General features: G+C 37.0%; 1 protein-coding gene across 3 annotated transcripts; it reads left to right on the top strand.

The window, feature by feature from the left end:
• Positions 1-587: 587 nt before the first annotated feature.
• LOC105750685 (apolipoprotein L3) lies at positions 588-12,985 on the top strand. 3 transcript variants are annotated; one of them, XM_023504464.2, is made up of 2 exons: positions 588-770; positions 12,087-12,985. In XM_023504464.2, exon 2 carries the CDS (start codon positions 12,100-12,102, stop codon positions 12,883-12,885), a length of 786 nt encoding a protein of 261 aa, XP_023360232.1. In that variant the 5' UTR covers positions 588-770; positions 12,087-12,099; the 3' UTR covers positions 12,886-12,985. The 3 variants fall into 3 exon arrangements, with proteins under 3 accessions (XP_023360232.1, XP_012406117.1, XP_012406118.1); XM_012550663.3 differs by lacking the exon at positions 588-770 and adding an exon at positions 8,079-8,326; XM_012550664.3 differs by lacking the exon at positions 588-770 and adding an exon at positions 8,348-8,862.
• The last annotated feature ends 12,068 nt before the right edge of the window (positions 12,986-25,053 follow it).

Below are 25,053 nucleotides of genomic sequence, written 5' to 3' on the forward strand. Positions count from 1 at the left end.
AATGGCTAAACAAATCGTGGTGTATGAATGTAATGGAAGACTACTGTTATATAAGACATGATGAGCAGGTGGATTTCAGGAAAAATTGGAAAGACTGATAGGAACTGATGCTGAGCGAAGGGAGCAGAACCAAGGAGAACATTGTATACAATAACAGCCACATTGTGCAGATGATCATCGTTGATAGACTTTTCTCTTGCGATGATCCAAGACAATTCCCAAAGACTCATGATGGAAAATGGTATCCATGTTGTGAGAATGAACTATGGAGACTCAATGCAAATTGAAGCACGCTATTTTCATTTTTGTATTGTTGTTGTTTTCTCTTTCTTGTGGGTTCTCCTTTTTGTTCTGATTCTTCTTTCACAACATGACTAATGTGCAAATATATTTGATATAAATATATGTGTATAATCTATATCAGATTGATTGCCATTTTGAGGAGTTTAAGAAACATGCATCTTATCAAGAATTCTAGTTTTGCTTTCTTTTTTGAATGTCGGGGTCAAAGGAATAGCCAATTGGATCAGCGCACAGGTGCTCACCCAGTTCCCAGATAGAGTATATCTAAGGGTGTTGCCTCCGTGCCCATCCCTGCGAAACTGCCAGAGCTGTTCCTAGCTACAATCCAGATTCAATTATGTGTTGATATGATCTCAAGATTTGGGAAATCTTCACCCTGCTGTGAGAAGCAAGCTGAGTGATTTCCGGAGCTGGAAGGAGAAGCTGGTCTAGCCTTGGTGGGTCCCCTTCTTCGCAGAAGAGACTAGGTAAGACAAAGCACAGCTGTTCTCCCCCGGGGTATTATTTTAGAATGGGAGGACTGTGCACTTGAATTTACTCTTGTTGGGATCCAGTAAGATGAAGGGTATGACTTTGTGGGAGCCAGGCGGAAAGAGTTTCCATTATGAACTCTTCAAAGTTTATTGATTAGAGAGACAAATATATATACCTCAAATGCTCATAGACTTGATCCAAAGTATACTCTTTGAAGTTCCTATAGTTTTCTCTAACAAACAAAATCTACTAAGATGTAAATGATTAAGCCCCGGATCTTGGTTAATTAGACAGAGATACAAATAGTTGAGATACACATCAGGGTAAAGTTTATCATACCATTGTCTCCAGTGTCTTTCCTTTAGTCTCTATTGTGGGCTCTTTTTCCTGTCCTAAATTCAAAGGTCTGCCTTTAATCCAAAGAGCAGTGTTTGCATTTTGCTTCAGTCGCTAGATTATTAATTTATTATCTTGACAGGCAGTCTCTACTATTTCAATAAGAAAACAGTGTTTTGGTGAGCCAAGTTACTGTAAGATTCAAAACCTGGAATGGATTCTTGCTTCCTGGCCCTCTACATATTCTTATGTTTTTCCACGCCCAAGGGGAACAATACTACCCGGATGGTGGGGCGACCAGTGCCACAGACATAGTAATTATTTTTGTTCAGACTCTTTTCAACATTGGTCTACCTGCAGGCCATGACCAAAAAAAAAGAGCCTGGATAGCATCCTCTCCTTTAAATATACTCAATTTTGAGATCAATTCTGGTTTGTAATAACTAAATGTCCACCACTTATAAGCTGTAGTAAACCAAACATTATTCCAAATTGGGCAGACAGACCCATAAAATCCTCTTTTTCTATTAGGGCACAAATACTTACAAAACTACTTAATTGTGTGTGACTAGTCAAGTTTTTGACAGGCTTCAAACTAAATTGTTGGGTAGCTTCTTCAGTGATGTTTACCCAGCTCTTAACCAGATATCCTTCCTCCTTAGCCCCAAATACTATAGTAGTAAGGGAGGAGCACTAATACTGTATGATCCTCCTCTCCCCAGGATCAATAAGTTCCTTCCTGACGGCCCACTCAGCCACTAGGTAATCTAGGGTCCATTCACTAATCAGTTCCAGTTTTCCCCAAACAAATGGGGCTCAAAGTCCTTTGGGGTATGGGATATTGGTTTTATCTTTTAAAGCTAACTCCTTCTGGGAACGAGCATAGAATTGAATCCCAGGGTCCCAACTTTGAGGGATGGTGACCTTAAGGGCCAGGAACTGGTTAAAGAAGCATCCAGTGAACTTTGAGTCAGGTCCCTGAAACTAGTTGATACAGTATATAGTGCTTATCATTTGAAGGTGAATTGAATTGATCAAAGTCTAAAAGAAAACAAATCTTCACAAATGAAGGTTAGGGATGATATCATCAAAAGGTAGAAACATGTTTGTACCACAGGACGTAATATAGAGAGAGTATCTCCACATTAGGAATAATTTTAAATAAAATTGATTTTCCCATTGACATAACATAAAATAATCCACAAGTTACATCCATCTAAGAAAACTGATTGCACTAAAATTCTCTTCTCTGAGCTACACTGAAGATATTTCAGATTTAATTTCAATAATTAATAACAGGAGGGTCCCACGATCAGTTGTATCATTTGTTTTTATAAGGACTTATTTCTTATAAGTATATCTACTAAGAGTCTCACACACACACACACACACAGATCCTAAATAATAAGTATTGCATCGATAATAGTAAGAGATTCATCACAGAAAATTTACAACTTGCTATCTAAGGAGATGGTTTTAAGTCCAACATTCTTGCTTTCAGATGATCAGTAACCAACGACCAAAGACTTGGGATGCAAAATTTAACAAATGTTATGAAACATTGCTCAGAGTAAAACATGTTCATTAAGGTGACTTTAATCCACCGATTAATTAACTTTATCAGGACAACAAAGTTTACCAGATTTCACTTAACATCTTTCAATTGTTTTTCTTCTCCTTGAGTTTAAACCTGTCTTGTAAAAAAAAGAATCATTGGAAATCATTTCTATGTAACAAGCTTATAGTTTCCCAGTAAACCCATTCCTTGTTTGAGAACTATATAACCTAAAACAAGCTCTTTTCCTACGTTGCTGGACTTGCTCACAAAATGGTTTTAAGAAACCTGCCAAGTTTACAAATCCCAGAGAAAGGGGCTGAACTTGATGCTCCTACCTGTTCACCCCTTGTGGGTTTTGTTCTTTAGCACATCTCCCAAGATTCTGTGAAGAGGGAAATGGAGGTATATATCCTCAGATCTCTAGGTGAATAGCTCTAAAATGTAAAACCAATCCAGATAAAGTTTTCACTTTATTCCCACCTTTCCATCCAAAGTAATTAACAATTGTGCAAAATTTATGAGCCATAGCCAAATCATTTTAGCTGTAACTTCTCCTCAACTTACAAGCAACGGATAGAAATATTGAGTTTTCTAAATAACAGTTACAAAACATTGCCTATAATAACATGACAGAACTTAAACATATTTTTCGCAAAATTCTAACTAGATATTTTATTCAAACTCAATTATCTTTTGGTTGTTTCCCATTTCACACAAACTTTTTCTATTTTTGTAAGCTAGGAAAGGATTAAGTGCCAGTTTTTATACTTGAAAATGCGGTATATTTCACCTTGAAATTTTCACTGACATAGCCCCAAAAGCTTTTTTTTAAAGATTTTATTTTAAATTTAAATTTTAAAAATAAATATTTTATAAAGCTTTTTATTTTAAAATTTTTTTTAATTTAAAATTTTTTGTTTTTAAAAAATTTAAAAATTAAAAAAATTATATAAAATTAAAATAAATTATATATGTATATTTTAAAAATTTAAAAATTAATTAATTAAAAAAATAAATTTTCAACATTGACCCCTGCATGGTCTTGTGTTTCACAAGACTTCCTTCCCCTAGATGGCAAGTAATCCAATATATGTTATACATATTAAAATATATGTTAAATCCAATATGTGTAAACATATTTGTGCAACTTTCTTGTTGCACAAGAAAAATTAGATCAAAAAGGAAAGAAAATGAGTAAAAAAAAAAACAAAATACAAGTGAACAATATCAAAAAAAGTGAGAATATTATGTTGTGATCCACATTCAGTTCCCACAGTCCTCTCTCTGGGTATAAATAAGGTTGTTTATTGCCTGAGTTTTTAATCTGGCAGCAAACTGCTTTTCTGTTTTCCCAAAAGTTTCCAAACTCTCAAATCCCTTTCTGCCCAAGCTCCTCTCATTCCCTTTCACATACATATCCCTTTAGTAGACTTCTGCTAAAGCCCCTTCAAAACTGCATGTGCCATTTCCTTCTGATTCAGATACTTCTCCTACTCTTTCTCTCTGTCTCTGTCTCTTTCTGTCTCTGTCTCTTTCTTTCTGTCTCTCTCTCTCTCTCTGTCTTTCTCTGTCTCTCCTACTTACCCATCCTTGAAAACAGTGGGTCTGAAGAAAGAAACTTCCTTTCCTTCTCTGTCTTAGGACAACAAAACTTTTCATCTTATCAATTGCTTTTACAATCAACCTTTCTTGTCAGGTGCTTTTAAACATTTTTTAACTTTTTGTAAAATTTAACAACTTCATTTCAATGACGTAATTTCATTTTTGTAGACCCAACATGGCCACAGAAAAGGGTAGACCTTTCCTTTCTGTCTCTTTAAGAATATTTCTTTGTTTAAGGGAGAAAGCAAAGCAAACCTTAAAATTCAGAATATAGGCAATAGCTAAGTAATCTATAGCACATGACAGAATTTTAAAACAGTTCACACAATCTTATAAATTGCACAATATATAATTTAGAGGGCAACATAGCACCTTAAATAAAGGAGATATTAAACATGCACCTCATTAGGTTGAGCAAGGAACTTTTGCTTTAAGCCTTGGTTTTTGACTTCAAATCAAATCAAATGCAGGTTTGAATTTCTAGCAGCAATTCTTCAATGTTAAAGATTAATGCACACACATTTCTAAAAATCTTATGCTCCTATAAGCAATTTTAGTACATATCAATTAAAAGTGATTCGAATCATTCAATTGAGCATCAGATTTCTGATTTAAATGTATACAAATTTATGTTGTTTTTTGGAGAACACTTTTTCCCTTTTGCAAATCAGGAGAAATGTTAAATATGTCAGTTTTTATTTCAAAAGGTTTGAAACTTAAAACTTTGTTCTCCTAGATTCCCCAAATTTGTAAAGTCTCAGTAAATTGTTTGAGACATGAGGTGGTGCTTGAAACCTGAGAGATATAGGATTGAGGTTTTTCCAAATGACTTTTGGCAAAATGGCAGTGACTCGGGTCTTCCCAAGGGCCTATTTTTAAAATTTTCAATTTCTTCTTTCTCTATTCTGCCCATAAATTCACTCTTCCTTCAGTTATGAGAAAAGAAAGTGTTTAAAGTGACAGATTCTGCTTAGTGAGCCCATCCTGACTTTTCCAAACCATGTGAAAAGCAGTTTCCCATTTAGGGGGAATGAAGGGGAGAGAAGATTGCTTGGACCTCCCATCTAGGGAGAATAAACAAAAACATACATATAACCTTCTACATATATAGAGACCCATGGGAGGATTTTAGACCCCTAGGGGTCAAGGATACAGGAAGTCCCCATCTTTATGGATTGGTGTGCAGGGGTCCAGAACCAGGGGCTTTGACTGGGTCACAAAGGGAGAAAAACTAAGGCAAGAGGGCATATCACTCTTTTCAAGCTTGTATCCTGGAGTCCACGTTTTTATCTCAGGAAAACAACTTTTAAGGAAATGCAGGTTAGCCTGAACCACAAATAGCCTGATTCTTTACCTGCAATCTAGCTCATAAAGAAAGAGAGATAAACAATTCTGATAAATGTGGCTCTGTTCAAAATGAGATGATTCAGACCAGTTTCAATGGTCTTGTGATGAAGAGAGCCATCTGCAGCTAGGAAGAGGACTGTGGATCACAACATAACATTCTTGCTCTTTTTATTGTTGTTTGCTTGCATTTTGTTTTCTTTCTCATTTTTTTTTCCTTTTTGATCTGATTTTTCTTGTGCAGCAAGATAACTGTATAAATATGAATGCATAGATTGGATTTAAAATATATTGAATCACTTGCCTCTAGGGGAGGGTGTGGGGGGAAGAGGGGAAATTTTGGAACAAAAAGTTTGCAAGGATCAGTGGTGAAAAATTATCCTTGTATATGTTTTGAAAATAAAAAGCTTTAATAAGAATAATTTAAAAGAGAGAGATACAGAGAAAGAAAAAAAATGCATACATTTTAAATTCCTCATCTTTCTTGTCTAGTACAGGCTATATCTTCCTTGGTACTCTCACATCCTCCCTTAGGGGCTATTTTGGAAGAGTATCCATAAGGGTTTAATACTCTTCCCTTGTTTTCCTTGATGTCTCTTAAATTTCTATTATCCATCTTACTTATTTGTCTGAGATATTTCAGACCTCTGTAAGATGCCCCAATCAATAAAGGCAATACTAGATAGTCTACTTTCTTATCCTTGGATTTCTCTTTCCCTTCCTGATTTCCTGGATTCATCAGTGGTCTTACTCACTGACATGGTCCTAGATTTCCCGAACAGTCCGTGAGCGGAGATGCTCATAGCCTATCCATGAGACTGTTGAAATTAACAGGGCCTGCCTCCCCATACTTCAACAGCAGCAGCTCCCTACTCAAGATGTCTGGATCCTTGATGAGCCCCCCATTTATAAAAGACGAGAATCTTTCCAAGAATTCTATTGACCCACTGACAAAGCCAGGAAAGGATTTTATTTACATTTTTGCAAGAGCAGATGTCTAAGCTAATAAGTGTACTTAAAATCAGTAAAACATATTTTTTCATACCCTTGTCCCTAAATCATAGATTTTTCCCTGATTCCCACATTGGCTGGGAACTGTTCTTGCCCCCAGCCAGGGAAGCCAAACTTTATCATCTTCCCAGGATACCAAAAAGTCTCTATCTAAATCACCTACTTCCCCCCAGGTGAGTCTCCACTCATGATTACATCTCCCCTTGATGTTCACCACATTTGGACATAGTTCTGAGATGGCAACTATTGTGTTCTTGTGTGTGCTGGGGAAAGCACTTAGTTTCCAGTTCATCTCTATCAGATCTTTTCTAACTCCCACTCTCAATCAGTGTAATACTTCATGCCTGGGATGGAGAATTCCTATTCACTCTGGACAAATGAGATCCTGGCTAGCTAGAAGGATGTTTGCAGAAAAACTCATTATATGATAATTATTATATATTATATTTAGTTATTATAATATATTATATTACACTAATATATTAATAATGAATGTATTTATATCAATTAATATGTCATACGTTATATGTATTGTATTATTATAATACTTCTGAGGCAAACAGAGAAAGACACTGATGGGATCATCTCAGCCTTAAATAACCTTTTTGTTCAAGTGGACTTTTGATTACAGTCCCACCCCAGGTGGAGGTCTCTTGAAACTCCACTTTCTTGTATCTATTCAAGCCAAGTTTTGCTGTCAAATCCCCGTGGTAAAATAGAGTCAAATCCTCTATAAAAGATCTGCTCATAATATAGATCTTTGCGAGCTCATTTTATGGTAATAAATCCTTTTTAGGGTTCGCCCTCCATGGTGTCCTTTTCACGCTCCCCATCCTCTTTTGGGGTTAGTCTGTTAACTTTTGTATGAATTCAGTCCTCCAGTCAATGCCATATTCCTTGTTCTAGCTATCCCCTTTTAGAAATCTAACTTCTCTTTGAATTTGGCTCACTCTTAGCAGTGTATTAAAATCTTTAGTCCTTGATTTGGAAGTCTGTGCCTACAAATTCTTTTGGGATGACTCATGATACCGATCCATAACCCCAATATACTTTTGGGGTCTAATCCTGTACTTCATCATTTTAGTGGCTAACCCCATCATTCTGATAACCTAGTATGGGAAGGGTCTGATTGTACCCTGTAACCTTGAAATTTTGATGGCTCTGTGCAGACAAGGACGATCGGAGATGGCCCTGGATGTAGTGGGAGATTTTGACCTTTTTAAGCTAAGGTCTCTGACTGATGTTTGACTGAGGTGATACCCCTTTGTAGGTAGCAATTGAGGCAAAAAATGGCCTCTTTCACCTCGTCCAAAAAACAAAACAAAACCAAAAAATCTAGGAGGGGAAAACCCTCAAGATTCTGGCCAAAACAGAAATAATTGACGGCGCACAAAAGGAACTGAGTAGCCCCTCCCTTTTAGAAGTTCATATTCTTATTGGATGGTGAAGGAAGTGATTAGGATAGAACACTACCAGAGAAGGAAGTGGAAAGTGACAGAGGCAGTAGAAAACAACATTAACACCAACCAGGTTACCTACAAGAGTTACTCCCGATCAGGGAGAGTGAAGGGTCCAGCTTTGGACCCATTGTCAGAAAAACCATCTCAGGGATCGAATGAAAACAGAACAAATTAGGACAAACGATCTGGAAGGAAGTGACAAGAAGAAGTGGTATTCATCAGGCCCTGCCTAAGTTGAGTAAGTTGTATGAGTTTCAGTTTTGCATTTGCTTTTCGCTGATTAGCATTCTAGGAAATGAAGGGCCTTTTGAAACCCTACTTTTGACTTTGTCTTGATTTACTTTTACCAACTGAATTCAAGTTTGGGTTCATTTGGGGCACCTGCACCCCACTAGTAGTTCTCTCCTTCTTCCTTTAAATGTTATTGATCTCTAGTCCGGGGGCTGGCTGTCTCCTGGCCTGTCACCCCCATCCTCTGTAGTGTACGGATGCAACATCTCAGTAGGATTGTGACTAGATGGAACCTGCTTCATTGCAGTGTTCATCAAATACATCCAATTCTTTGATGTCTTGTTTTTGAGTCCTCTGGAGGCAGGACAAAAATATTTCTTAGAGATAGGGTCCATCCCATCCTGCTGGCTGGCTGAATAGATCTTGGAGAACATTTATGTTCAACTGTGGGGTTTTTTGGTGCCTTGCCCCCAAGACGATAAAGTCTGGATTCCCATGTAAGAAGGGAGTGTGAAGCTGCTTGGGAGTTTTCTTAAGGTCCAGGTAGGATGACTCTGTGTGTTTGTGTGTGTGTGTGTGTGTGTGTTGGGGTATTTTTAAAGCCCTCGCCTCCAGCTTCTCTGGATTTAATAGGAGCTGTTAGAATATAGAAGCTGAAATCTGGTTAACCTGGAGGAGAGGCCGGTCTGAGCAGACAAATGAAAACTTCTCTCCTAGTTCTCAAGAAGAGGTTTTGTTTAGTTTTAAATCTGGAGAAGAGAGAGTTGTAGACTTTGTAATGCAGCCTGCAGTCTCCCTGACCTTAATAAGTAAATCCCTTCCTTAACTTCCCCATGCCTCAGTTCCCTTCTCTGTAAAATGGAGGGGCTGGACCAGATATAGTTCTCAAAGGCCATTCCAGAGTTATATCTATAATTTTGTAAGTCACTGACTGTTCTGGGATTCACTTTTCTCCTCTGTAAAATGAGTCGGTGGGACCAGCTGCTTCCGATGTCTCTTCCTGCTCGGGATCTAGAAACCTCTGTCCGAGGTTGATCAAGGAGCTCGTGCTCTTCCTTTGCTCTCCCAGTATCGATCAGTCTAAAGTGTAATTCCAGACCTTGACCTGTTTGCCTGGCAAGTTCAGCAGCCACGGCTGACATCCCTGGAAGTCTGGGATTAGTCCCAGCCTCTGATAAGTTTCAAGGGCCTTCCTTATTATCCCTAATGAACATATAGTGCTTAGATTTTTCATCACTCTGTGATAAGAATCCTATAATTAATGCTATTTATTAATTTTACAAGCATTTATCTTTCTCTTCCCAGCCTCCCTCCTGCAAACAATTTAAAACAAAATATAAAAGGAAAACTCTGAGAGCAAATATATGGAGAGCAGCAAAATTAATTTTCATAATGTTTGCGTCCAAAAAATGCATGTTTCATTTTGAATTTTAAGTCATCACTTTCTGGTAGGAGATGGGTTCCAGATCTGGTGATGAGGCCTTGTCCTAGGGGCTTAAGTGTAGATAGAATTGGGGACAAAATTTGTTTCTTGGAGTTTCTCAGGGAAACTGAGAGGAAAAAAAATCCGAATTTGAACTGAAGGCCTGGGTTTAAATTCCATCTCTCTTTTAAAGTTTTGGAACTCAAAACTTTAAAAAAAAAACCCAAACATTTAAAATTGTTTTTACATGTTATTGGGGAAAACAAAATATTTTTAAAATCTACATATTTCAAGTATATTATATATAATATATTATGTTCATATATATTACAAGTATATTATATATAACATGTGGATGCTGTATTAGTATCAATGTGTGGATAGATAAGTAGATAAAAACATAAATTGATATATAAAGGAGGGAGAGAGAATTTGGAACTCAAAACTTTAAAAAAACAAATATTAAAATTTTTTTTTATGTGTTGTTGTGGAAAATAAAATATTTTAAAAATCTATATATTACAAGTATATTATATATAATATATTATGTTCATATATAATATTACAAAAATATATATAACATATGGATGGTGTGTTAGTATGAATGTATGGATAGATGAGTAAGTAGATAAAAACATAAATTGATATACAAAGGAGGGAGAGATAGAATTTGGAACTCAAAACTTTTAAAAAACAAATATTTAAAATTCTTTTTACATGTTATTGGGGAAAATAAAACATTTCTAAAACCTACATATTACAAGTATATTATATACAATATGTTATATTCATACATAATATTACAAGTATATTATATACAACATACTGAGTTTGTATTAGTTTGCTTTGGTCCTTCTGACCATATTTTATCAATTTCATTAATGTGGGAATATCTCGGGATTGTTTTAATTTGTTTTTTTCTTCCTATTAATAGTCTGGAGTCCTTTTTCAGATGGTTGATGACTTGCTTCTCTTTTAAGTTCTAATTTTTAAATTTTCTTTTAAAAAAATCACGATCATCAGTGATGAACAGAACCAGCTACACCCAGCGAAAGAACACTGGGAAATGAGTGTGGACGACAACATAGGATTTACACTCTTTTTGTTGTTTGCTTGCATTTTTGTTTTTCTTCCCTGGTTATTGTTACCTTTCTAAGTCCGATTTTTCTTGCGCAGCAAGGGAACTGTACAAATATGTATACATCTATTGTATTTAAGATATACTTTAACATATTTAACATGTATGAGACTGTTGTTGTTGTTGTTTGCTTGCATTTTTGTTTTTCTTCCCTGGTTATTGTTACCTTTCTAAGTCCGATTTTTCTCGCGCAGCAAGGGAACTGTACAAATATGTACACATCTATTGTATTTAAGATATACTTTAACATATTTAACATGTATGAGACTGCCTGCCTTCTAGGGGAGGGGGTAGAGGGAAGGAAGGGAAAAACTGGAATAGAAGTGATTGCAAGGGTCAGTGTTGAAAAATTACCCATGCATATGTTTTGTCAATAAAAACCTATAATAAAAAAAAAACTCACTGGAAATTAAATTGTAAAAAATCATGATCATGAATGTTCCTTCTTTTGCCGACTGCTTATTCCTATCATTTTATCACTTACTTTTTGGGGAATGTTTCTTAGTCTTATATTTCTAGTATATTATTCCCATGCTCTTCCTATATCTCCAAGGGAGAACCATGGATATATAGCCAAGGGAAAAAAAGATATCAAGAAAGACTGGGGGGAGGAGCAGCTCCCCCCACCCCAATTTAATGGAATCAAACAATTCTATTAAAAAATAACAAAGTCTGGAAGTGTCCAGGAGAAAGTTCCTCAAATACAAAGAGAAAAAGAAATTTGATGATTCTGCACCCATCAGAAAGCGCATAAAGGAATGGAATAATGTGTTTCAAAGAGCAATGGAGGGGCAGGTAGCTAGGTAGTACAGTGGATAGAGCACCAGCCCTTTAGTCAGGAGGACCTGAATTCAAATATGGCCTCAGACACTTAATCCTTCCTAGCTGTGTGACCCTGGGCAAGTCACTTAGCCCCAATTGCCTCGGGGGAAAATAATCAAAAAAGGATCAAATGCTGCAGAGAGGATAAGAAGGTAAGTGACCTCAGAAAGCTGTTTCCAAAAAAATTCTAGGTATGGGAACCATATACCAAAGGGTTAAAGAGTGAGAGGTTGTTGAGGAAGCAGAGGCAGGAAGTTGAAAATATTGTTCCTAGGCGTTTGCCAGAGTTCTTTTCTCTGGCAATGTTAGAACTCGATAGAAAAACAGATGTTATTTCCCATCGCCCAAACAACCTCGTTATCCTTTGACTTCTCTTCTTCACAGGGCTGGTACCTGAATGCTGAACCCTGAACCCGAGATGGATGATTTTATTGATGACATGATATACAAAAAACTGCAGCGGCATAAACTGGAAAAGATGCGGGGGAGGCTTTTAAAGATAAAGCCGAAACTAGAAAAGTTTTCGCAAGACCTTTGTTTCATGGCAGACAAAATCGACAAGATTCACAAGGACTGCACCATTACCAACGTAGTGGCCAGCTCGGCCGGTGCTGTCTCGGGCGTCCTGAGCATCCTGGGGATTTCGCTTGCACCTGTCACGGCGGGGGCCAGCTTGGCCCTCTTTGCAACTGGGTTGGGATTGGGAATAGCTGCTGGTGTTACTGGTGTTTCTGCAAATATCGTTGATCACGTGAGTCACTCCCAGGGGAGGAAATATTTAAACGAAGTTAAAAAATCAGATGCGGCCATGAAAGGTCTAGCTAAGGAAGCAAACAGGCTTATAAAGGAGGTTACCAAATTCTTCCCAAAAGACCTCTCATTCTCGGACAAGGCGGCCTCGAATTTTGGGACCTGGAGACTTGGGGCAGCTGGCTGTCAGTCCGCCAACGCTTTTCAGAGAGCTGTATTGTCCATGTCTAAAGGAGCCAGGATAGGGGGTTCTGTATTGGTGGGAATTTTTGTTTTACTGGATGTGGCTACCATTGTGAAAGATTCAAGACATCTGTTAAAAGGGGCTAAGAGTACAACAGCAGCAGAATTGAGGGAAAAAGCTCAAACTTTGAAAGAGAGGCTGCAGGAGCTTTCTACGCTTTGTGAGGACCTCCAGGAAACACTCAATTGATAACCTCAAAGCAGTGGGCCACGGCAGAGGGTCTTTGGAGGGGAATAAAAAGAACCTTAAAATAGGCTCAGATTTGTGGGAAATAGTTTTTGGAGAGAAAAGAGAAAACACAAAGACAATATATGGTCTTTAAGACCAAATATCTGATTGGGCCTCTTTGGGCCGCAAGGATTGAAAGTTGAATCGGTCCTTTTACTTCAGTTACTGTAATTGTCTTATTTTACACCTGGAGGAAGGGGTGGCCGAGAGAAAGAAATATGAAGAGAAAAGAAAAGAGAAAACATGATAACTTTATGCATATTTTAGTTAATTGGAATGAGATTTCCACTTTTTATAATAGCCTCTTCAATTCTATTATATACCTAGTAGTTGATTTTTGAGCGTTTATTTGGTAATTTTCAACTTTGCTAAAGCTATTGTCTTAATTAGTATCTTTGCTGATTTTCTAGGATTTTCCAAATATATTGTCATGTCTTCAGTAAATTGTGAAATTTTTATAATTATATATGACGTTTTGCATATATCTTTATATGGATGCATATATATACATGCACACATATGCTTTCAGAACTCAATAATTATCAGGAAAGTCGACATCTTTGCTTTATAGCTTTATCTATAGGAAAAGATTTAAATAAGTGCATTCCCATTACAGATGATGTTAGGAACTCTTAAACACTGTAGTATTTTTTTAAATTATTATAGCTTTTTTATTTACAAAATATATGCATGGATAATTTTTCAACACTGACCCTTGCAAAACCTTCTATTACAAATTTTCCCTTCCTTCCCACCCCCTCCCCTAGATGGAAGGTAGTCCCATACATGTTAAATATGTTAAAGTATATGTTAAGTCCAATATATGTATACATATTTATACAGTTATCTTACTGCACAAGAAAAATTGGATTTAGAAAGAAAGAAAAAACTGTAGTTTTTTTAAAAGTTCCTCTATACCTCTATTTTATAAGGTTTTTTGTTTTTTTTTTAGCATAAATTAGTGTTGTCCTTTCTTAAGGATTACAGAAAAAGCCTTTGACAATCACATGGTTTTGGGTGTTTTGAGTTTTAATATGATTAACTATATGGATTGTTTTTCAAATGTTGACCCCTTGTATAATTCAACTTGGTCATAGTGAATGAGTTCTTGGTCTATTTGATAAGACTATGTTTAAATATTTTGAATCATGATTAATGATATTGACTTGTAATTTTTCTTCTGATATTTATCTTTCTTTGGTTTAATGATTAGTGCTATAGTTGTCTAATAAAATAAGTCTTTCTTTTAAATACAAATTTGGAGAATAATTTGTGGAGTGTAAATAGAAATTTAAAAGTTTGATCCAATTCTTTTGTGAATACTTGAGGACTGAGAGATTTTTTTCCCTTTTAGGAAATGGAAATCTTAAAATAATAAATAATACTTTAACATTTGAGCATATACGTTTGTTACTGATATTGGTTTGTTGTCTATGGTTCCTTCAACATAATGGAGCTTCCTTGTATTTTCCTTTTTTATTTTTTGGATGTTTTTGCTTTGTCAGATACCATTATTGCAGCTCCTTTTTTGGATTCATTTGATGCTTAGTAATCACACCCCTCCTCCTCCCATTCCCTCAGTTTTAGTCTGCATAGTTCTTTGTTGATTGTAAGATTTACATTTGAAAAAATAAATAGAATTTATCAAAACTATCACTTTTTCATTTTACTGGAATGTTTAATCCATTCACATTTAAAGTTATGAATTAGTTTTATATTTTCCTCCATTTGATTTTAATTTTTTTTTCAGGCTATGATTTTTTTTCCTCTCTTTTCTTTTTTGTAAACATAGTAGTGTTGTCTCCTCGGTCACTGTAGCTTAATCTATTATCTTTTTGCCTTTGAATTTTTGTTTCTTCATTCTTTTCCCCCTTTGCTTTTATCTGGCCATTTAATTCTCTCCCTTTTTATTTTTGTCAGTTTCATCTTCTTCCTTCAACTAATCTCGGTTATTAGTTGTTTTTATTATTTTTTTTTTCCATGGAGAATTTCTTTCTTCCACTCTCTTTACTATCTATTCTCCCTTTATGATTAGTCCAGACCTTTATTTTCTGGTTCATACTTATATACTTATCTAGTTCCGTTATACTTTCCATATTCATTCTGGAATAAAAATTTCCAAGGTACCCATTTTTGGCTCTCCCATCTAAGTAGTCTTTGTTGATGCCCTATAGAGCTCACCCTACCTCCTCCCTTTTCCATAGAGTCTCAATCTCAGAAAAATACCAATTTTTCCAGCTGATAGAGAGGATGTTGCCCATGGCATCACCTTCCCTTCACACCAAATGTTCCTGATTATGCAGCCTGACCACCTTCCTTCTCCATTTACCTTAAAATGCCTTCCCAGAGTCCCTGCCCTTTACTCTAACTCTCATAGGCTTCTGTTGCCCCAGGATCTCTGATCCCCATTCCCCATTTTCTAAGACAAATAAATAGTCTTTTAAAGTATCAAATTCCCACAGAAACCATTTAGTGTGAGGTCTCCATCTCCCTTTATGGAACATCTCTTCATCTATCTGTATTCACCAGTGCCATTCCCTCCCATCACCAAAACAAGGCCTTTCCCTTTCTCTTCTTTTTCAGTTCCTCTTCTTATCTCCTCATCCACTCTTTTGAAAGCCCTCTCCTCTTTCTGAGAAACCACAGAAGTCAACTTCCCCTATTTGCTTGACTTGACCAGGGTACATAACACAGTCCTTTCTGTTCTCCTTTTGCCCTCCCTCCTTTGCACCAACCCTCCCATTTTACAAACCTCCCCCCCCACAAAAATATCAATGTACCTGTAGATGTCATATGGTTCATTTCATAGTGCCCAAGACCTGCCTTTTCAATATTTCCTCCTCTCCACCATCATGTGCACTTGACTTCTGCACAATCCCTGTGTATATTTAGAAAAAGGCCTCTTACTGGTCTTTCTGCTGTCCCTCTATTACTGTCCTTGATTGTTTCTGTTTTTTGGGGAGTGTCTAAGAAATAACCTCCTTAGGTTTGATTTTCTTTCTAAAAATCCTTTGAATACCTCTTTATTATTGAATATCAGTCTTTTTTCTTTTTATGGCCAAGTCACATTTGCTCAGCTTGGGATGCATCTTACACTCCATTGCTCCTTTTTTTTCCCCCTGAGGCAATTGGGGTTAAGTGACTTGTCCAGGATTACACATCTAGGAAGTATTAAATGTCTGAGATCAGTCTTGAACTCAGGTCCTCCTGACTTCAGAGCTGGTACTCTATTCACTGCACCACCTAGCTGCCCCTCCATTGCTCTTTGAAACACATTATTCCATTCCTTTATGCATTTTCTGATGGATACAGAATCATCAACTTTCTTTTTCTTTTTGTATTTGAGAAGCTTTCTCCTGGCCTCTTCCAGACTTTGTTATTTTTTAATGGAATTATTTGATTTAACCACTATTTATTTTGAAGTTCACAGCCGTAAGTTTTTCTTTGTCTGGAAGTAATCTTTTGATTTTCCCTTTGTTTTTTATTGATAGGAGTTCTTGGCAGTTTTAAAATTATTATTATTTGTATTATGATATTTAGGTTTCTTGACTTTTCATGCTTTGGGAGAAAATCTACAACTCTTAAGTTATCTCTATTCATCCTGTCTTTGAAATTAACATTTTTTTTTGCTTGTATAGAAAGCATGTTTTCTTTTAATATTGTTGCTTTTTGCTTCTCGTCTTCCAAATTATTCTTCCCTTCTGTGTATCTGCATTCCCAATAAGATGTCTTTTCTTTTGTTTCTTTGGTGAAATTGGCCACAGCAGACTCGATTTTCTCTGTTCTGCTAATTATTTCTGCTAAGCAGGCCATAAATTCTATCCTCATAATTCTTCTTTGTTTTTTAAACCACTCAGGAACTATGTTTTCTGCTTGATTTCTTCTCTCTCCCCTTCCCTATACTTCCTAGTAGGTATCCTACATCCACCATTAACTTCTAGGAATGGTAAGTGTCAATGCACTACTAAAGCCCTCCATCATAACTCTTGGGGTTTGGCCTTCTTGTCAAAATCCAACTGAACCACGATTCTCTCCCCTTAGCTCATGATCTGCTAACCAAAACTGAGACTAAAGATTCCTGGAAGTCATATCTCTGTGGATAATGAGACATACAGCCCCACTGCCACCCTTGGTCTTCTGAGAAAGCAAAGGATGGGGTCACTGAATCGTGTGCTTCAGAGATAGAGAATTTCTTCCTTCTTATACCTTTGAATCATTGATCAAAGCTGGACCAGAGCTCCAGGTGAACAGTATTTCTTGCCCTCAGAGATGGAGAATTCCCTTCCTTTTAAGCCTTTTCGATCCATGATCCACTAATAGGACAAGAAACAGGAGGACTTTGGAGTTTGAAAAGTATACCGCAGTAGTAGAGAGTCCCTCCTCTATTGTGGCCAAGAAGATGATTACGCCTCTACTCAATATGGATAGCATTGAAAGGACAGGGCTTGCGAATCAGATTTCCCTAGGTAACAAAGCAGACATCCTTAATGGATGGCTTGGTGGTGTAAAAATACTTACCCAGACTCCTTAGTGTCTACCTGCTTCCTTCAAAAGTAACTGTTTCCCGAAACACAAAAATAGAATGTGATGAATAGGAGAACTGGATTTCTAAACTTAATTCAGAAATTTAGCTGGTTTGAAATCAATTCAGGGACAAAGCATTAGTTACGGGACAAAAATCAATTCATTATAAATGGATCCAATGAAAAGATGCAGAAACAATCTATTTGATCCAAGACAATTTCAAAAGATTCATGAGGGAAAATGCTATTTATAGACAAAGGAAGAACTATGGAGTCTGAATGCAGAACGAAGTATACAATATATTTTTTGTTTTTTCTTTCTCCTGGTTATTCTCTTTTGTTCTGATTTTTCTTTCACAATATAATATGAAAACATATTTAATGTGATCGTACAGGTATAACCTATATCAGATTTCTTGCTGTCTTGGGGAGGAGGGAGCAGAGGGAGGAAAAGAGGAAAAAACTGGAAGATGAAATCTTATAAAAGTGAATGTTCAAAGCAACCTTTCCATGTAAATGGAAAAAAAATGAATACTAACTATTAAGTGGGGGGGAATAAAATTTAAAATATTTAAAAAGAATCAATCTATTGTTAGTGTTTTGATGGTTACAAATGAGATAATCAGATGGATCATAATGCATTGCAGCTACCTGGACCCATTTTTCAAATGGGTCCTCTGAGTACCTATAAAGGAGTAAGTTTTCTCTCAGGTCCTTACAACACTGTAAGGTTTTATCTAAGAAGCTGTTTATTATCAGTCTAATTTTAGTCATCATTTCCTAATGAACTGTTGCTCTTTCCCTGCCCTTTTAGCAACAAAAATATCCACACAACAGACATAGCACCTTATGCTTATAATACAAAAAGATATTGATCCTGACTCAAAGAGGCAACAAGAATTTGTTCAATTACAATGATTAATATTAAAATGTTAAATACATGAGGGGATGTTTAAAGTCTTCTGTTGGTACCATTCCAGCCCAACTCTCTTGGGGACAATGGAGTCTATCCAGGTAAATTGAGATTGGATATATCTTCATGATACCCATGCCCTGAGAATCTGAGTACTCTCAGTCTTAGAAAAAAGCTCAGAGCTCCCTTCTTTGGGACAGATAACAATTCTGGCACCATATAAATAAGGACTAGAAGAGAAAAAAGAAGTCCACCGATTAAAGCCAGGGATGTTTTTTGTTTTTTTAAACCTGGGACTAGAACAGGTGTATGTGTATGTGTATGTATGTGTGTGTGTGTGTGTGTGTGTGTGTGTGTTGGGGGCAGGGGAAGGCTAGAGGGAAGAGGCATCCAAAGGACAGTGTGACCCTCAGAGAATCCAGTCAACCACTTCACAAGGGGAAATGGGGCCACAATCATAGAACTGTGAGATTAGTGGTCAGCAGCGCTCTCACTGGGAAGATTATGAGACATGGGGAGTCTGAACTGCCTCAGGAAGAAAGCAGGAACACACAAATGCTAATTTACCGGATCATAGCCCCAATGGGCTGCCCAAAATGCTTCTTCCAAAGAGAAAAAGAAGTTTGTTTTAGAAACGTCACAAATAGAGAAACTACATTTTTGGGGTTCTAGATGGTGAAAAATTTCCCCTTTCTTGGAATTGCTTTGTATGTCATAATTTACCTAGAAGGACTTCTTCCAAAATCGGTGGTACATAAACAGGGAGCAGGGGATCTAGGGAGCTGGGGTTTTAGGCAACTAGACAGAGATCTAGGGACTTAGGGATCTGGACAACTAAATGAGGATACAGGGAGCTAGACAGAGATCTGGATAGCTAGCTAGGGATCTGGGCAATTAAAAAGGGATCCAGGGACTGAGACAGAGATCTTGGCCACTAGAGAGGAATCTAGACAGCTAGACAGAGCACTGGGCAGCTATACAGGGATCTGGACAGGTAGAAAGAGCTCTAACTAGCTAGATAGGGATCCAGGAACTTAGATAAAGATCTGGTCAGTTAAACAGGGATCCAGGGAACTAGATAAGGATATGGGCAGCTATTCAGGGATCCAGGCAGCTTAATAAGGCTCTGGGGAGCTAGACAGAGATGCTGGGACTTAGGGATCTGGGCAGCTAGACAGGAATTCAAGAAGCTAGAGGGCTAGAAAATTTAATTGAATGATTGCCTTGGTTCTTCAGATTAATGCCAATGACTTCTGTAGCAGAACAGCAATATGACCTAGTTACAACTACCAAGACAGATAGATAATGAGACTTGGGTACTTATTTCAGGGCATTATGGATCATCCCTACATTGACAATGGCTATCATCCATGGGCCCTGATTCACTTATGGGGCCAGAGAAGCAGCAATGGCCAAGGTGGCAGTTAAGGATCAAGCAGGAACAAAGGATCCTAGATCTCAAACTGGAAGAGACCTTCGAGGCCATGAAGATCATTTTACAGAGGAGGAAACTGAGGAACAGACCAGTTAAGAACTTGACACAGGTCACCCAGGTGGAAAGCATAAGAGGCAAGATTTGAATTCAGGCCTTCAGGTTCCAGAGCCATTTTTCTTTCTATAGTACCACAGAGACAAGATTATAGTTTCACCCTGACCTTTTTATTACTAAAATGAGCCCTGAAAAAGCATCCTATTAAACCCCATATAGGAGTCGGAGGAAGCACTCAGACCCCCCACATCCCATTGCCCATTGACTCATACTAGATTGGGGGAGCAGCCCCCTCCTCCACATCATGAATACATTAGACCTGAAGGTTACTCTATTCATTTGCCATTTTCCCATCATCCCCTTCCTCTGGAATCTGGTTTCTCTTTCTCTTTTTTGTTGTTCAATCGTGTCTAACTTCATGGCCTTATTTGGCGTTTTCTTGGCAAAGATCCTGCTGTGGTCTGTTATTTCCTTCTCAAGCTCATTTTACAGATGAGGAAACTGAAGCAAATAAAATCAAGTGACTTTCTTAGGATCACACAGCCAGTAGATATCGGAGGCTGGATCTTCCTGATCTACCTACATCCACTGTTCCACTTAGCTGCCCTCTTCTCCCCTCCAGAAGATGGAAATAAGAGAGCGAGCTGTTGCTAATCTCACCTAGCAGCGTACCCACTCTCATTTTGATTCCCAAATCTTAATTTCTAGTTTTCTGATTTCTTTTTGATTTCTGACTTTTAAAACTGTCCCCCATCCCCACTGTATAGTACTATATAGCACTGCTCTCAATGTTTTCTCTCTTCCAATCATACTGCACAGTCCCCCAAGGATGCTCTCTTGCCTCTCTGCCTTCATTTCTTTCATTCTCTATTCCCACAATGCTCTCCCTCCCTCTTTTACTCTTTGAATTCCTATCTGGATGTCCCACTGCCATCAACATCTTCTCTATCGTTTTTTGGCACTCTTAAACACTAGATATTCTTTCCCCTCAGCTTCTAACTAAATTCTCAAGATTTTCCCCCACCTCAATTTCTCCTTTTTCTACTTGCTTCCTCATTTTTTCCCCTGACTTCTTGAGATCTCCCTTTGTCCTCATTCTTTTTTTATCTCCCTTTTTCTCCCTTGGAAAAACCAAGTTTTCTCCCTTTTTTTCTCCCACTCTCACTCTCATTCATGGCTTCAACTCTCATTGATCGCACCATTTCTACTGTCTTGACCCCTCTTTTGAACATACTCAAAATTGCCTACCGATGTCTCTGCCAACATCTCCAACTCAACATGGCCAAAGCTCTCTTCTCAGCTTTCTCTCTAATGATACAGATCAGTGCCTGTTCTGCAATTCATAAGTGAAGAAAGTTGTCGGGTCCAGACACGGTGCTCCTCTGGTTTTTTTGCTCACCCAACTGATCTCTCCTTCTCAGTCTCTTTTGCTGAATCTTAGCCAAGTAATACCCATTGTCAGTATCTCTCAAGACTACATCCTGAGTCATCTTTTCTCCTCTCCTTTTTATTCCTCTTTTCTCTTCTTTTCCTCCTTCTCTTCTCTCCTTATTAATATATTACAGGTAATGACCTCATCAACTCCTATGGGTTTTATTATCATCTCAAAGCAAATGATTCCTAGATTTATATAACTAGCACTAGTTTCTCTCCTGAGCTCCAGGCTCAAACTGCCAACTTCTCAACACGTCCACAAGAAAAGCAGAACTCATTATTTCCCCCCTCAAATGCTCCTCCCAATTCTCTCTTTTACTGTGCATGTAAAGTTATGAATTATCTTTATATTTTCCTCCATTTGACTTTAATATTAATTTTCTAAGTTTTGGGTTTTCTCTTCTTTTTTTGTAAGTTCTGTACTATATCTCTTCACATATTCACATATTCCCACCAACTCTCTTCCTCCCCGGCCCCCATTTAATATCTACTTCCTCCAACTTGTTAGTTCCTTCCTCTGGTTTTGGAGCTTGTTTATTAGAACTTTTTTCTTGCTTGCTTTTCTCTGGTTATTTCATTCCCTCTTTTCCCTATCTCAGTTATGTAATGAAATAAAATACCTTTTCCCCCTCCTTTCCTGCAGTTGTTTTATTTGTTCATTTAAAAAATTTCATTTTCAAAAGGTCGAGAATCTCAAGGGAATTAATGAAAAAAAAATCAAATGAAGGTGGCCCAGCTGTACCTGATCTAAAACTATATTATAAAGCAGCAGTCACCAAAACCATTTGTGTATTGGCTAAGAAATAGATTAATTGATCAGTGGAACAGGTTAGGTTCACAAGGCAGAATAGTCAACTATAGCAATCTAGTGTTTGACAAACCCAAAGATCCTAATATATGTTTTGAAAAATAAAAAGCTTTAGTTAAATAAAAAAGGGAAAAAATTCATTTGAGGGCCTTTTTCTAGAAAGGACTTTCTTCCTTCACTTTCTTTATTATTTGCTTTTTTTTTTTTAGTCTTTGATCCATTGGCTCATGGCCCTTAAGCTTCTTTAGTTCTTTATGGAAGAACAAACAACAAAAGAAAAACATTGATTCATATATGATTCATATACAAGTAGGGTGTTCTGGAAATGGAGTTGGTGCTATCATATCTCACACTATATTACAAAGCAGTAAGTAAAATGTGAACTCCTGGAGAACATGGCACTTAGTGAACACATGTTGATGAAATATATGAGCTACCTGGTACTGTGTTAAAAAATAGAAGAAAGGTGCAGTTGGGTGGCGCAATGGCTAGAGCACCAGCCCTGAAGTTAGGAGGACCTGAGTTCAAATCCAGTCTCAGACACTTAACTCTTCCTAGCTGTGTGACCCTGAGCAAGTCACTTAATCCCAATTACCTCAGCAACAACAACAACCACCACCACAAAATAGAATAAAAAGTTAGTGGAATTATCTATATGTTAGATTTGGAAATATAGGTAGCCACTTAGTGTTTAATAAATCCTAGAACTTAAACTATTCAAGAAAAGCTATTAGGAAACCTGGACAATGATTTTAGGAAAAACCCTACAACATAAATTATTCAACAAAAGCTAGTAGGAAAACTGGAAAATAGTTTTAGAGCAGCATCTTTTAAGTTACGCAACAATAAATTTCCAATGAATTCGAGATCTAATTTTTCCCCCTGAGGCAATTGGGGTTAAGTGATTTGCCCAGGGTCACACAGCCAGGAAGAGTTAATTACTGGAGATGAAATTTGAACTCGGGTCTTCCTGACTTCAGGACTGGTGCTCTATCCACTGCACCACCTAGCTGCCCCGAGATCTAATATATTTTTTTTAAAAGGAGAAAAGAATGTTAGATTTTTCATAATTTGTGTTTGAGGCAATTTTATAATAACGTAACAGAAAATATAAAAGTCAATGCTTATTTTAAGAAAACAAAATGATAACAAGCAAATTCAAAAACTTTATCCAAATAAAATCAATGCAAGTAAAATCAGAAAAATAGATACAGATTGTAGAAAACAAATATTTTCCTTAAATATCTCTTATAAGAATCTGATACTCAAAAGCCATAAGGAATTGATAAAAAAAATAAAAATACCACATTCCTCATTAGGTTTCTTCTTTTATGCTTATTTTGAGATCATTTTAATTCTAATTTAAATGCATATTTTGTTAGTCTTTTCTTTTTCTATTTTGTTAATACATATTTTTGGGAATATAATTTTTCCACCATAGACTTTATTATCTTTTTGCACAATTAGCATAAATTTTGCTAAGTGGATTCCTCATAATCGAAGAACTGAAGAACAAGGGAAGGGAGTCAAATCCTATGAAAATGATCACTTTTTCAAGAGTGAGAAATTTCCCTGATGTAATATGGCACTTCAAATAGGAGACGAGAACATTAGCTTTGTTACTTTTGAGAATATATTCCACGTGATATTCCTAAATCAATATAGAGCTTATCCTTTCTTTGACTCTCTTCCTTTTCCTAAACATTGATTATTTTAACTTTTCCTGACACCTTCAACTCTTAGCATTGGGAAGTGTAATTGGTGGATCCGGCGCCACAGAGAAACGTAGCTAAATCAGAGCCTATTCTCCTAAAAGACTGAGGTAAGTATGGGAAAAAGTGATGGGTGAAATCTGAAATAACTAAAGAAACAAAGATTTGAACTTCTGGGCATATCAGTTTATTAAGCAGTACATGTCAGTTGAATAATAAATCAGGACCAGGCTTCCTCAGCTTGGTTTAGACTGCAAATGCAGAAGCAGACAGATTTTTATGCATTAAAAGATAACAATAAGCAAGATAGAAAACAGGATGCGATTAAGTAATCTGATTTTAATTGGAGGAAGGATTAAGGACTTTCCAAGTTGGGAGAGTGAAAGCTAATGTGTAATTTCCTGAAAACAGAAAAAGATGTGTCCCACTCTCAGGAAGTGTCTGCATTCAAAGGAACAAATTAAAAAAGAACTGATTGATCAATAGGAGGCCAGTTTTCAGATAAGACCTAGAGGCTGCTTGAGATGTATAATTATGAGAAAACATCTTGCATCGATCAATCGACTGATCTTTGCTTTCTGGTCAGTATCACCTAGGTCCTTAGTTAAGGGTCACTAAGCGGCAGGAAGAAGTGATCCAGCTCCCCAGGCTGGCTTCAAACAATGCAATAAAGTTTTCTCATAATTCCCATACTAAATTTTCTCACAAGACAGACCCTTAATTGAATAGAATGGGAACTGAGCTAGCTCCAAAATTGAGTTAAAAGGGGGAATCTGTGTGATTTCGCTCAATTCCCATGGACTACCTCAGTAGTAGTGGAGACTAATGTTTAGACTTCTGGTTTTGCTATATCTGTGAAGTAAATACAGTATTCTTTTGTAAAAACAAATTGAGTTTAAGAGAAAGATGCAAGATTCCATTTTGAACATGTCTAATTTACAATGTTTCACTAACTGGTGATGGAGGATTGAGCTTCAGGAGAGATACTTGGACTGGAGGATTAGAGTTGAAAATTTAAGGTTAGAGTAACAATTGAGTTAAGTGACTGGCCCAGGGTCACACAGCCAGGAACTGTTAAGTCTCCGAGTTCAAATTTGAACTCAGGTCCTCCTGAGTTCAGGGCTGGTGCTTTATCCACCGCGCCACCTAGGCGTTTTTTTTAAATGCCTAAAATAATTTAGAATAGAATGTATAATAGAATAATTTAATGCCTAAAATAATTCAGAATTAGAGATGGGCTAATTATGGTA

This window comes from Sarcophilus harrisii, chromosome 5 (genome assembly GCF_902635505.1).
Source record: "Sarcophilus harrisii chromosome 5, mSarHar1.11, whole genome shotgun sequence".
NCBI classification, from domain to species: domain Eukaryota; kingdom Metazoa; phylum Chordata; class Mammalia; order Dasyuromorphia; family Dasyuridae; genus Sarcophilus; species Sarcophilus harrisii.

Coding starts and splice junctions, on each gene's coding strand:
- LOC105750685 (XM_023504464.2), top strand. CDS start 12,100: ATGCTGAACCCTGAACCCGAGATGGATGATTTTATTGATGACATGATA.